This window comes from Piliocolobus tephrosceles, chromosome 6 (assembly GCF_002776525.5).
Source record: "Piliocolobus tephrosceles isolate RC106 chromosome 6, ASM277652v3, whole genome shotgun sequence".
NCBI lineage: Eukaryota > Metazoa > Chordata > Mammalia > Primates > Cercopithecidae > Piliocolobus > Piliocolobus tephrosceles.
The window spans coordinates 93,985,691-94,000,229 of NC_045439.1; the positions used below are offsets into that span (position 1 = coordinate 93,985,691).

The window sequence follows — 14,539 nt, forward strand, 5'->3', positions numbered from 1 at the left end:
AAAATGGTCATTATAGTGTTAAGTTATAATTCCCTGATTAGTGATAAGGTTGAGCTGCCTTTCATGTTTATTGACCACCTGTGTTTTCTCTTCTGTACAGTGCTTGTTTTGGGTTTTGCCCATTTTCCTATTGGATTTCATTTCTACTGATTTGTAGGACTTCTCTACATATTCTGGCTTCTAACTAACATGGATTGTCACATTTCTTGCAGATATCCTCTCCAAGTTTATGGCTTGTCTATTCAATTTCTTTATGATTTTTTAGTGAACAGACTTTTTAAATTTTATTGTATTGTAGTCAACTTTATCAAACTTTCCTTTTTATGGCTAGCATTTTTCTGTCTTGTTTAAGCATAACGACTTGAACCAGCACCGTTTATTGCATAGTCCTTCCTTTTCTCTCTGATCTGCTATGCATCTGTCATAAATTCATAGATCTCTCTCTAGGTTCTCTATTCTGTTCTGTTGGTCAATACCACACTCTCTTAATTATAGTAGCTTTATAATGAGTCCTGATATCATGTAGGGCTAATTGCCTACTTTTAGTTTTCAAATATTTAATAGTCATGATCTGGGTTAGAAGTTCAAGGAAGGTCTTTTTTTCTTGATGGGAGAATTTACATATGCTAGTAAGAGTGATCCAAGTCAGAAATGATCACAGAATGATAATGTAAGAAAGAATTGCTGAAGCAGTGTCCTTTAGAAAGCAAGAAGGTAGGGCCAGGCACGGTGGCTCACACCTGTAATCCCAGCGCTTTAGGAGACTGAGGCGGGTGGATCATGAGTTCAAGAGATCAAGACCATCCTGGCCAACATGGTGAAAATACACCATACTAAAAATACAAAAATTGGCTGGGTGTGGTGGTGTGCTCCTGTAGTCCCAACTACTCGGGAGGCTGAGGCACTAGAGTCGCTTGAACCCAGGAAGTAGAGGTTGCAGTGAGCCGAGGTTATGTCACTGCACTCCAGCCTGGCGACAGAGCGAGACTCTGTCTCAGAAAAAAAGAAAGAAGGTATAAGATCTGGTGCACATCTGGAGGGGTTACCTTGGTTCATCTATTAAATTGGAAGGAAAGGCAGAGTATTTGGGCACAGATACAGGTAAGTAGATACTTGGGGTGAGAGCTTGTAGAAATTCTTACCTGATTGCTTCTATTTTCTTAGGAACAAGGTTAGCATTTGAGGCTGAGAATAGGAAAAAATGTTGGAAGATTCAAGGGGAGGAAAAGGTACAAAATAGTCATTTAGAAGAATAAGAGAATGAATGAACTTGGGAAATGAAGTTGAATTGCCAGGCAATACTAAAGGCTTGCTTGAGGCCATTGGTCTTGAATTTGAAGAGAGAGCAGTCACAATGGCTGTGTTTTTCTCCAGGCATATTCAATTATGCAGTCACAGAGAGGACAGATAATTGAATTTAACTAGAATTAAGGTTTTCCCAGAGAGTAGGGTAAAGAGGATTAGAAGCCAGGTAATCAAGGATGTATACAAGGATTATAACAATGGACCATGGAATCCAACATGTGTTAAGAGGAAAGATATAAATGAGGAAGGGATAGAGTCAACAAATTTTAAGTATGACCTGGAAATATAAATGGTGATAGAAGAGTGAGGTATTTGAATAGTATAGTGGAAAGGTTGCAGTAGTTGCCGATGACAGTGCAGGTGCTACTAGTATTTCCAGTGGGACACTTAATTCTCCGTTGTACGAGCGCTGTCTACATCACAAGACATTTAGTATCCGTGACCCTTGTGCATTAAATGCCAGTAGAACCCCAGATTTCTTAATAATAACCTAAAATGCCTACATAATTTTACTTTCAAAACAGTGGCTTATGACAGTATTTCCAGTTACTCCCAGTGGTTGTGAATCACTTGTCTTCAGAAAGAACCATGGACTCGGGGAGGCAGAGGTGGGCAGACCACCTGAGGTCAGGAGTTTGAGACCAGCCTGGCCAATATGGTGAAACCCTTTCTCTACTAAAAATGCAAAAATTAGCTGGGCATGATGGTACACACCTGTAGTCCCAGGTACTTGGGAGGCTGAGACATGAGAATCGCTTGAATCTAGGAGGCAGAGGTTGCAGTGAGCCAAGATCGAGCCACTGCACTCCAACCTGGGCCACAGAGTGAGACTCCATCTCAAAAAAAAAAAAAAAGAAGAAGAAAGGGAGAGAGAGGGGGAAAAAAAAGAGAAAGAACAACCCATGGGAGCGAGTGACTGAGGTAGGGTCTTAGAAGACAGGATCTTTGGCAGAGAGGACACCAAGGAACTGAGATACCAGAATGTTAGAAAGATAATCTATGTGGATATTGCAGTCACAGGAATTATGATGAATGACAGAGGGCCAGAAGTGAAATCTTTAAAGAGTAAGGAGAATAATCCAGGGAGACTATAGATGATTGCAGTAAGGAGGGGAGTAGCTTACACTGAGATTCAAAACTGGGAGGCTTTTATTTTCAGGAAATGTGGGGCACAACGGAGAGAACGAATAGCTTATAAATAGTAAGGAGGAGCAAGAAGGACACCTTCTCCACCTCCAGGGCAAGTAGTAGTACAAGAGCTGTGGGAGAAAACAAAGCTACCATTTGAGAGGGTTAAAGGGAAAGAGGCAGCACTGCCCTTAGAAGAAAACAGGTGTTAGTTAAAACAAGTTGTTGAGTGGAATATCTTGTAAATCCAAATTGGGAATATAGGAGTTTTGCTAATGGCTAACTGTCGTTTTCAGGGGGCCCAGTAGAAGAGATTAAATAATGGGGTGGGGAGGTTCTGTTAAGAAATAAGGCCATAAAAGGATCTGTGCAAAGCTGACTGGGGATATATGTCCAGGAAGTGATGGGTGCTCTGGAGCCCATCTTGTAGTATCCAAAGTAAGCAAGGATAAAGGGCATAATAATAAAAAGCCTGATGGTCTCAAAGCAGATGATGGGTTTGATGTTACGCGTATTGTTAAGGGAAAGAAAGAAGAGATTTTTACGAGGTTCCCTTTTTGCTCCCAGAGGCCCTGTGAGTACTTCTTCCCTCCTGCCACTAGCAGCAGGAGGCAGAAAGGAGCAGGCACCCTTATCTAGAATACTTGGAGTTCCTTTGATTCATATGGATAGAAGGTGGAAGTTACTCATCTGTGGCCAGGAGGACACCATGCACTGATTGGCTTACACCTGCTGTATTAGTTATCTATTGCCATGTAGCTGAAACCTAGTGACTTAAAGCAGCATTTATTATCTCATCTTTTCAAAACTCATCAAGAGTCCATGCAGGTGCAACTTGCAAAATCCTCTCTCTGGGTCTCTTGCAAAAGAAAGTGAGATACCAAAATGCAGTCCAGGTGTCAGCAGGGACTCAAATCATCTTAAGGCTCAACTGGGGATGGATCCTCTTCTAAGATCACTCAAATTGTTACCGGCAGGATTCAGCTCCTCACAGTTGTTGGACTGGAGGCCCCAGTTCCTCATGAGTTGTTTCCCCGGGGCCTCCTTTGATGCCTTGCCCCACGGATCTCACCATGAGGCAGCTCATAACATGGCAGCTGGCTTCATTAGAGTAAGCAGTAAAGTGTCAGCAAGAGAGAGTGCTGGCAAACAGAAGTCAGTCTTTTGTAACCTAATCTCAGAAGTGATATTCCATTACTTTTGCTTCATTCTGTTTATTACAAGCAAGTCACTAGGTCCAGCCCACACTCAAGGGGCAACGATTACACAGAATGTGATGTAGAGATACTGGAGGCAGGAATCATTGGAGACTATATCAGAAGGCTACCCATCCCTAAACCAACTACTGATACAAGAGGATTAGAACTGGCTCACACCATTCAGGTTCTCCACACCCCTGGAGCTGGATTCAGATCCCCAAATCATAAGACTACCACACAGCTATGGCGTCCACCTGTAGTCCCAACTAGGGCTGAGGCGGGAGAATTGCTTGAGCCCAGGAGGGCTGCAGTGAAAGATACTAGTGGTGGGCAGCCTTGTCTGGTGCTGACGATTGTCTGGCAGTCAGTGGAGGGGAAAATCTGAGAATCGTGCAATATCGGTAAATTGGGACTTACAATTTCTAATTATTCCAATATATTTACTAGAGATTATTTGGAAAACAGACCCTCAAATGACAATAAAGTCTTAAATCATTTAAAAAAAAAAAAGCTCCACACAATTGGAGGGAGGGACAGAGGATAGAATAAACATTGGGATGGTAGCTACAATGTTTACCCTATTTACCATGTGGCCATGCCTTTATTCTTCTGACCCTGAACCAGTTCTTTCTACAATATAGTGTCTGCCCCCTTATATCTCCTCAGTGCCCCACAAGATTAAGTCTGAGTTCCTTATTCCATCATATAATGCCTTTCACAACTGACCCCAGTTTATCTTTGCAGTCTTACCTCTCACCGTTGACTCTCATTTATTCTTGGTCTCAGGACCTCTTTAATACCATTAAAAGTTTGTTTGTTTGTTTGTTTGAGATGGAGTCTCGCTCTTGCCCAGGCTGGAGTGCAGTGGCTAGATCTCAGCTCATTGCAAGCTCCACCTCCTGGGTTTACGCCATTCTCCTGCCTCAGCCTCCCGAATAACTGGGACTACAGGCGCCCGCCACCTCGCCCGGCTAGTTTTTTGTATTTTTTAGTAGAGACGGGGTTTCACCATGTTAGCCAGGATGGTCTCGATCTCCTGACCTCGTGATCCACCCGTCTCGGCCTCCCAAAGTGCTGGGATTACAGGGTTGAGCCACCCCGCCCAGCCAACTTTTTAGTAATAGCCATTGAGTTATGTGAGATGGTGTGTCACTGCAGTTTTGACTTGCATTTCTCTAATGATCAGCGATACTGAGCTTTTCTTCACATGCCTGTCTAGCACTTTGAATAGCTTTCCCCCATTTAGAAAATATAGATTCTCTGAATTACTTGGGTCTTCCAAATATTAACCCATTTCAGTATGAAATATTTTTAATCACATTTTTAATATCACTACCTATCTCATCAGAAAAGTCTTTAAGTATTGGGGCCAAGTTTGGTAGCTCACACCTGTAACCCCAGCACTTTGGTAAACTGAGGCAGGAGGATAGCTTGAGGCCAGGAGTTCAAGGCTGCAGTGAGCTGTGATCACACTGCTACACTCCAGCATGGGCACCAGAGCAAGACCCTGTCTCTAAAAAAAAAAAGTCTTTAAATATTGGAAAACTTTCAGTCATGGAGGATTTGAAATTCTAGTTTTCACTAAACACTCAAATTTTATCATTGGCAAAAAATAGTTGTTTTTCTGGAAGTAATAAGTTACTTGTTATAACATGCCAAATTGCTGAGTCTGCATAGCCATATTGAATATCATCATTCCTTCATATCAAAATGTTACTCCTTGAAAAGATCCTTATGGCTTCTATTGCTTCATAGCTTCTGCTTATAGTGTTCTGGGTATCCATCAGCTTTGCTGCCACCCTACAGCCTCTCGGTGTGCCTCACATTTAGATACCTCCAGAGAGAATCTGATTGGATTCTCCAGCCATTATCTAATGTAGGGATGCATGGCAACCAGTGCATAAGGAACCACTTGTGGCTACTTACTCAGAGCAGAGTTCAGATCTAGGAGACAGTCAGAGTACCATGTCCAGAATGTACACCGTGATGAATTAGCAAGATGTAGTTTTCAATACATGGATGCAAAGTGATTATGGTATGAGAATTTTTTAATCTCAGATTTTGTAATTTGCTTTTACAAAGCACCCATTTGACAGCACCTTGTTTAAAGACCAAAAAAAAACATGTCCTTAAAACTGTAGTCACATTCTTGGTGCTCCCTTCACTTTGTTTGGGTATTAATACTACTCTGAGACTGCCATGGGACCACCTGTTCCAAAAATATTCTTTGATGTGGATTGAGTAGTTTTTACTGTGAATGTTCTACCAAGATAAACATAGAATTTATTGCCTTTCACAGTAATAATAAGATAACATTGTTAAAGAAGGTTTCGGCCAGGCATGGCAGCTCATGCCTGTAATCCCAGCACTTTGAGAGGTCGACCAAGGCGGATCACGAGGTCAGGAGTTCGAGACCAGCCTGACCAACATGGTGAAACCCCATCTCTACTAAAAATACAAAATTAGCCGGGCGTGGTGGCACACACCTGTAATCCCAGCTACTCGGGAGGCTGAGGCAGGAGAATCACTTGAAACGGGGAGGGCTCACTTGCAGTGAGCCGACATCGTGCCATTGTACTCCAGCCTAGGTGACCGAGCAAGACTCTGTCTCAAAAAAAAAAAAAAAGAGACTTCTTTGGTTGACTAACAATTTTTCATTGTTCTAATGGGTGTCTTCCTCCTTCACAAGGGAGGAAGATCCTCCAAAGTTTCTGTGAGTATAATACTATAACTGGTGTTTTTGTTAAGAAATAATTAGGAGTCACCAGGCACTCCATTGTTTAAGTTCACAAATTTTAAACATTTTTTTTTTAAGATTTACTTCCTCATTTTGATAGGGACAGAAGGCTAGAAAGTGTATTTCTGCCATCTTAGGGGGATGGAAGGTTTGGCAACTCTCTCTCCTTTGAAGGTCCTGGAATCATTTATTATAATATATACCATTTAGTATACATGTTGGCTGTCTGAATGAGAACATACCCATGAGCATGCACATGTGCTTACAAACATGTTCATTCATTTAGTAAAATTAAGAATGGAAGCAGGCTGTTTTTAGAAAAAATATTTGAGGGCTGAGTTCCCTCTTTCATTCATCCCATGAGGGTATTACTAAGGGGTTTAATATATTTGGGTTAATGATGAGGGGAAAAAAATAGCATCCTTTTGGGGAAATAGAACCAGACACAATTTAAAGTGGGACCCAAATCGAAACATAATTCTTTTATGAACTGAGTGTTTTATTTTCTGTTTGTCATCTAAATTTTAAAAGATGCCATCTAAATTTTAAAAGAAATCTAGGCTTCCTCTTATCCTTTATTTTTTTTTTTAAAGCAAGAAGTCAGAGACTTTGTACATCTTGATTAACTCTTATGTTTGAGCCATGTGTCACAAGTAATTAAATTATAAATATTCTAAAGAGTAATTCGTGCACACTCTAACACTCTAAGGGCTTTTTAAATTTTACACAGCTTATCTTTCTTTCTGAAGAAAGTCCTCACAAAGATAGATTCTATCAGTTTCTCCATTGATGATGTATTCCAGCAATAAATATAGTCCTAGAATTGTAGAATGTGCACTGCTGCACTCTGTCCTGACAGACAGTAGACGAGGTTTATAATTTTTTTCTATGGGGCACTAAAAATACCCTAGTATTTCCTTTAACTTTTTGCACTGACAGGTCTAAAGCAAAGCCACAGAAGCTGCTTTTGCTCAGTAAGTATTGTTAATGCTGCAGTGCATATTAAAATTTCAGAAAACCCAATTATATACTGTCTAGGTGTGGATAGCTCTCATTGTTAGTATCCTAAATCATCTAAAGGCTTGTTTTCTTTCTTTTTTTTTTTTTTTACAGACCTAACTACCATAATGAATGCTGCATATTAAGAAAAACCACAAGAAGGTTATATGTTTGGTTGTCTAATATTCTTGGATTTGATATGAACCAACACATAGTCCTTGTTGTCATTGACAGAACCCCAGTTTGTATGTACATTATTCATATTCCTCTGTTGTGTTTTGGGGGGAAAAGACATTTCAGCCTTTTTAAAAAGTTATTGATTTAATTTCATGTTATTTGGTTGCATGAGGTTGCCCTTAACCACTAAGGATTATCAAGATTTTTGCGCAGACTTATACATGTCTAGGATCCTTTTATCAAGGCAGTTATGATCATCATTTTCCTGCCTTGACCCCACCATCACCAAACACTCAGTTAAATATAAATTAACATTTTTTAGATGACCACTCAACATAATGCTTAAGAATGGAATTTCCTCTCTTTGACAGACCCAGGAATTAATTCCTACATACATAATGTTGGTATATTGAAGACGAAATTAAAATCGTCCTTCAGTTTTGAGGCCATGTGTAAAGTTTAACCATATTGTAAAATATCTATTCCATATTAGAAATAGCTAGTTGACAGCTTATACTTCTCAAAATTCATATTGTTATGTACACAAACTAAGTTTCTATATGTGAAGTTAGTGAGTCTTTTTGTGTTACTCCAAAATAAAGGCAATGATTTATTTTTTCCCAGTGCCAATACAATTTTGAGCTAAGCACTCAAGGTGGATACTTCACATTTTAAAGCTGGAATCAGCAACAGCCCTATGGGAAACCAGACAAAACATTGACTTTTAAATGTAGACTTTTAAAATAAACTGTTTTCTTTTGGAACTACAATTAGAATAGTTAATATTCATCCATAAACCATTATTATGTGTACATTATTGTTGCTATTGTGAAAATAGAGAATTTTATTTATTTTTATGCCAGCTTATATTGTGAGAACACATTTAGTCAGTTTGGGTTTTATCAATCCTGTTAATGCTTGTCCTTGGAACATCTTTTGCGTATTCAAGGTTTGTAGTTGAAAAGTTTACTGTAAAAAAATCAAAAACAAAAAAATGTATTGTTTTTACAGAATAAATTTATTGGAATGTGTACTGGGAGTAAGATTTGAGGTTGTAAGCAAACCAAGTTAGTGTAATTTGGCTTCATATATGTAATGTGAGGTATTAATGTAATTCATATATTAAAGCAAAAATTGTTCACAGCAAGCTGACAATAGAATCAAGTGCAGGTGAGGGTTTTTTCTTTTTTTTTTTTTTTAAACACTCGCTGGGTTTTAGATTATTTGAAAACACTGTAGGGGATGAAGGGGAGATGACTACATGATTTGCTTACACATGCATATTTACCAGCCCTGTGGACCCTAGATTTTGTAACCTGATATTATCCATGCATTGATTTGTATCCCATTTTCTTTTGGTTTTCTTTGTGAGAGCTAATAAAAACATGAGAAAATGTGAGCAGACCTAAAAGCCTAGGGCCATTAATGATAATGATGATGATGATGATGGCAGCTAAGGGTATGAAAGCACCAGTCCATTTATCATTCCAGGGCACAGTGAGGAGGTGGCTGTTTGTATTTTTGGTGTGTTTCTTTCATTTAGTAAATACTGATTTTCTCTAATATATTCAGCATACAATCCCAAACATGGAAAGTTCATAAAAAGATAGTAGGGATGTCAATCTAATACTTTTTCTTTAAAAGATACTTTTTAATTTTGAATATTTGAATGTATTTTTAAATTAATGAAATTTAATTAATTCATCAAAAGGCCTCTTCATTGCTCACACTGAAACATAAGGGGAATGTAGATGACGTTTTGAATTGGAATATACAACTCACAAATTTTGTTTAAAAGCAATTTTATGTGTATATATGAAATGTTTCAAATTTAGTAAGATTTGTCTTCATAAGAGGCCAAAAATAATTTTATTAAAAATATACACAGAAATACAATAGAAATATTTTCAGCCACCACTAAAACAAGTGTTCATTAAGGGTAGAGAGAGTTATTGATCCCTATTTAGCTATTTAAATTCACACAAAAAAAATCAGTAAAAGTAATTTTCTTAAAACAGCAGCAAATAATGAACTTTCCTTGGGAAAACATTTTTCAAACAACATTTACAAATATTCTGATGATTTGCCTTTTATATTGAGGTTAATAATGAAGCATATTCATCTTATTTGCAAAAGTTATTTCTCCAGTCTGCATTCACTGTTTTGAATTTTTTAATATGCACAGGCCATATTCTCTATATTCTCTTTTGTATAGTTTCATGCTCACTACTGTTGACATTAAATTGTAATTTTTTACACATAATTATTTCATATGTCAAACAGAATATTGAGATGGATGATCAAGTTTATTCACAAATGATTTTGAATATATTTCTTTAAACAGACTTTCTTAAGAATTTCCAGTTTCCTTCAGAAATTGACACAATACTATATAGCTCACACATACAGTGCAGAGCAAGAATGTACATATTCTTAAGTATTCATGTATGAGAAGAGAATGAAATGGGACATAATATCAGTACCAGTATAACAAAAGTTAGTAATTTAGAAAGGAACATGAAGTAATATTTTTATTCCACTTTTTCTTCTGCCTTTGTTTTTATGAAGAACTCTGGTTTGTAGATACAGCGATAGGCCAAGAGCTGAGGAAGAACTCCATATGCTATGTTTAATGCTAAAAAAAGGATTTTTGCTTCTTCAGGGACTCTGTAGACATAAGCAGTTCTAGCATGAAGAGAAGCACCAATGTGAGAAAACTGAGCCTGTTGCATAAAAAAAAAAAAAAAATGGGGTAAGCATGAAACATGTTCAGTTGGATGCACGATGAGTTCTGAATAGTTCATTCAGGCTACGTTTCTGTGCCCTCAAAACCAGTCTCACCTGCAGGCAAAATACCTTCAAACAATCCAGAGTCTTTAATGTGAGAGTCTTTCATTGAATTCAGTCTTTGATTAAATTTAGGGCCATTCTTGATATGACTGTTCAAATAAAGTAGATATTATTTCGTGTAGTTTTATCATGCCAGTTATGTTTTTAACCATCAAGTGCCCCTTACCAAACATTAGTGGCTCAATCTAGTAGAAAAATCTGAATAAAATCTCAAATTTTTTTCTGATTTGCATTCTGGAGATCCTACATAGAGATTCAGTTGTGGTTCACAAATTGAGTTCCAATAAAAATGAAGAAAGTGCAGAGTTTTTAAAAACTAAAATATTTTTAGCATAACAAACTATTGAAAGGGAAGCACTGGGGGGACCTCAGCTTCATTTATCAGTCTTTCATCTACTCCTTGGAGCAAGAGCTTCTACCCTTTCCCTATGTGTTTTTTGTTTATTCATTTATTCATGTATTTGTTTTTTCTACAGCTTTTAAAATATTAAGGGTTGTTTGTAAGATAAGGTTGTTACCAATTTGGGTGGAGGTAGGAGTACAGTTGCTCTTTGTAAAATGGCAAATGTACATGCAGGCAACCTTTTTAAATCAAATTATAATTTATTTAGAAGTATGACTTGTCAGCATTATCTGCATTTGCAAAATGGCCTCCCTCTCTACTTATATACTTGTTCAGAAAACACATTCAGAATGTGCCAATTAGTCTTTTTTGACATTTTTCGCAAGCACAGAGGAAAACCATATTGGAAAGGGTAAAACAGACCACAGCAGGATTAAAAGCTCCTGTCAGAAAATTTCCTCAGAAGGCTTGTATCATTACAAAATGTACCCCTGGAGTCTGCATTTTCATATCTTGCTGAAATTCAAGATACACATGAATAAAGGATTGGGAATCTAAATGTATTAAGTAGTAAATTATCAATTCATCAGGATCAAAGAGACAAAAGACTGCACTGTAGAGAAGGCATAGAAGTAACAAGAATGAAGAATTAAATAATTTGCTTTAAATACATATAAGTTATTTTACATTTCTTTCCATATGAAACCAATGTATTCTGCTGAGTGATTCACAGATAAAGGTGTTTACTCATCACTTGACTTCACCATGGCAAGAAAAGTACAAGTTTTTTACTTAAAAAATGTCTTTATGAATTTTTTATCAGTGGCAAATATTTTAATGGGCTGCATTTTTGCAAATTCCTGGTATATTCTGGAGACCTGTGGTACATGTTTGCTACTCTGGAAATAGAAATTAGCATGATGTATTGCCAAGGACCAACACGTGGATTGTCTACATTGTGATCCATGAGGCACTGAGAGGACTCGGCCCTCAGATACACCTCCCCTGGGTAGATGCCCAGGCAGAATCCAGCAAATGTGTTTGCATCTCCGGGCTCCAAGGACAAAAAACCTTGAGTAAAGGTCACTTTCAGGGCTGCCCTGAGGAGGTGCTTTCTGGACATTCTAGGAACTCTCAGCAGGAGCATGGCTCCCGTACTATTTTTCCTTAGGGCCTGTTTTGAATAGTAGTGTTTTTCTGAATATATAACCAAGCATTTTCTTCTGGACTAGAAGCCAAATTCGATCCCTGGTTTTCAGAAATATGGGTTTGGTGGTTCTATCTTTATAGATACTTATACACATCACAAAATCACCAAATTTGGGGAAATGCCAACCATACTTTGAGAGAATAAAGATGAGTAGTTGTGCCTACTTGCATAGGGAAGCCTGCATAAAAAGTCAGTGATTCCTTAGGCTCTTTTCCTGCACTAACCAGTGCAGTTAATACCTCATTTTCATGAACAGCAAACTCGTGGCAACATTAAATGAATCATGGCCGGGCACAGTGGCTCATGCCTATAATCCCAGCACTCTTGGAGGCCGAGGCGGGTGGATCACCTGAGGTCAGGAGTTCAGGACCAGCCTGGCCAACATAGTGAAACCCCATCTCTACTAAAAATAAAAAGAATTAGCCGGGCGTGGTGGTGGGCGCCTGTAATCTCAGCTACTTGGAAGGCTGAGGCAGGAAAATTGCTTGAACCTGGGAGTGGAGGTTGCATTGAGCCAAGATTGTGCCATTGCACTCCAGCCTGGGTGACAGAGCAAGACTCTGTCTTAAAAAAAAAAAAAAAAAAAAGATTCATGTCCTTAGATTAGATTGTAAGCCCACTGGGCAGGTACTGTGTCTAATGTTTTGTGTGGCACCTATCACATTGTTAGAGCTCAATAAACGTTCGACAACAATGGACTTGTGACTGTCAAAATACAAAAAGGGTCTACAAAGCTTTTCTCTATTTTTGTATGTATTTTAGTAGGCCTCTATTCAGAATTATTAAGGCACAAAAATTTTAACATTCATAATCAAAAGAGGCATTTGTATGTGAGAGAACTCTAAGGCCAGTTGTGTGCAGCTCCCAGTACTGCTCATAGTTCTAATGGATGTACTTATGGTAGCCACACTTCTAGCTGAGTGAGCACCTGACCATAGCTTTCTCCTAAGGCATAGGATGTTAAGTGTTCAGGAGGAAGTTCAGAAAAACCTCAGTCTCACCTGAGGAGGTTTCTCTTCCCAAGCACATAGCTAATAAGGGGCTGCAGGTTGTCTCCTGGGTGTTGTTCCCAGCAGCACGAGACCTCTCATGGCAAGACCTGAAGAGCTCAGCCTGAGCCTGTTCTGGGGTCAGGTGGCTCAGTGGACTCAGTGCTGCTGAATTAACAGGAGGCCCAGGATTACAGATAGGAGTTGTTGATCCTAGAAATTTATCCAGAATTTAGCAATGTGAGATTGAGTCCCTAATAATATTTCTTCTACTTCGTTCTAAATCATTTTCACCTTACAGAAATAATTAAGAGATATATCTGATTTTTTTTTAAAGGATGGAGTGGCAAATGAGATAATAACGTGAACAAAGGTTAAATTTTAAGAGCTGTTTTCTTACATGTATAGCGACAATCTGTGAAGGATAACTAAAAAAGTTAATGCTTTTTCCAGAAGAACTGAAAGAGTGTTATATGTCCATGTGAATGTTATAGGCAGAAAACTTAGATGACCATTGGGATGATAGCCAGGGTCTTTTGCTAATACAGTATAAATAGCTAATCCAGAACTGTATTATCTTTTCTTAGAGTTTTCTGAGCAACATAGTTTATTGGTTCACAACACTGACTTTGGACCTAGACATCCAGAGTCAAATCACAACTCCACCACAAACCAGCCGTGTGGCCTTGGGTGAGGTGTGGAACCCACCTCATAGGTTGTTTTGAGGGTTCAGTGAATTGATGTTTGTGATATGCTTAGACAGTGCCAAGCACTTGGGGCTATTCTATAGACACAAATACAAAACTGAAATACCTATTCATGATCTGGTGCTTGACTCTGTAGAAAACCTGGGCCCTTTGTTTTTAGATCCTCTTGACCTTTTGACCTTTTTACTGTTGTCTCCATGAAAGGATAAGCACATAAAGATATTAAATCCAGTATTAATTTAATAGTAAATAAAGATGTTTAGCAATGAATCACACCAGAAGCAAATGAAGAAAACAAGATTTGCATTAGTATCCCAACTTATCCGTGTTCTTCCTAAACCTAAGATTGTTCTTAACGTCTCCATGAGGGAAAAACCGTATGAAATTTACTTCCAGGCTGAGCATGGTGGCTCATACCTGTAATCCCAGCACTTTGGGAGGCCAAGGCAGGAGGGTCACTTGAGTCCAGAAGTTTGAGACCAACCTGGGCAACATAGCAAGACCCTGTCTCAATTTTAAAAAATAATAAATTTACTTCAGTAGAGTTAACTCTTCACAACCAAATTATTCACACATAAGCTTCCATATCTCTGTGTGAGAAAAAGACATGGCATAGCACCTACATAGCCAGGGAGTTAGAGAGTGAGGGCCGCACCTGACTGAAGTAACTGAACCTGCTTTGCTGGCTGTGGGATGGCAGGCTCCTTACCAAGCCCATGGTGAGTCTGTCCCGAAGCTTTCCCCCAGTTTCTTTGTTTTCTTGATAATTATATACAATACACATAATTTAATTAGTTTGTCTAATTTGTAACAGGTTACAACATAAGGCATTTCTCCAAACTCTTACTGGGAATCTTCTACTAGTAATAATAGCAACAAAGAGTTTACGTAGCTG

General features: G+C 38.5%; 2 protein-coding genes across 21 annotated transcripts in view; one reads left to right on the plus strand and one right to left on the minus strand.

Moving 5' to 3' along the window:
- HDGFL3 (HDGF like 3) overlaps positions 1-14,539 on the plus strand; it is a 102,468-nt gene that overhangs the window by 71,063 nt on the left and 16,866 nt on the right. Inside the window, exons 6-7 of one of the 4 annotated variants that reach the window (XR_002726774.2) lie at positions 7,483-7,613; positions 10,208-10,614. The exons of 2 other annotated variants lie outside the window; for them this stretch is intronic. Coding sequence is in view for 1 of the 2 variants with exons in the window: in XM_023194325.2 (XP_023050093.1) it covers positions 7,483-7,488 (6 nt within the window). In the remaining variant the exon portion in view is untranslated. Of the gene's footprint in view, positions 1-7,482; positions 7,614-10,207; positions 10,615-14,539 lie in introns of those variants that run through there. One more of the 4 variants, XM_023194325.2, reaches the window with a different exon arrangement.
- Positions 7,427-14,539, minus strand: part of TM6SF1 (transmembrane 6 superfamily member 1) — a 31,879-nt gene continuing 24,766 nt past the window's right edge. For 16 of the 17 annotated variants that reach the window (XR_002726773.2, XM_023194314.2, XM_023194315.2 and 13 more), the window contains one exon: positions 7,427-10,268. Coding sequence is in view for 15 of the 17 variants with exons in the window: in XM_023194314.2 (XP_023050082.1) it covers positions 10,077-10,268 (192 nt within the window). In the remaining 2 variants the exon portion in view is untranslated. Of the gene's footprint in view, positions 10,269-12,949; positions 13,151-14,539 lie in introns of all 17 variants that reach the window. The other variant, XR_002726772.2, reaches the window with a different exon arrangement.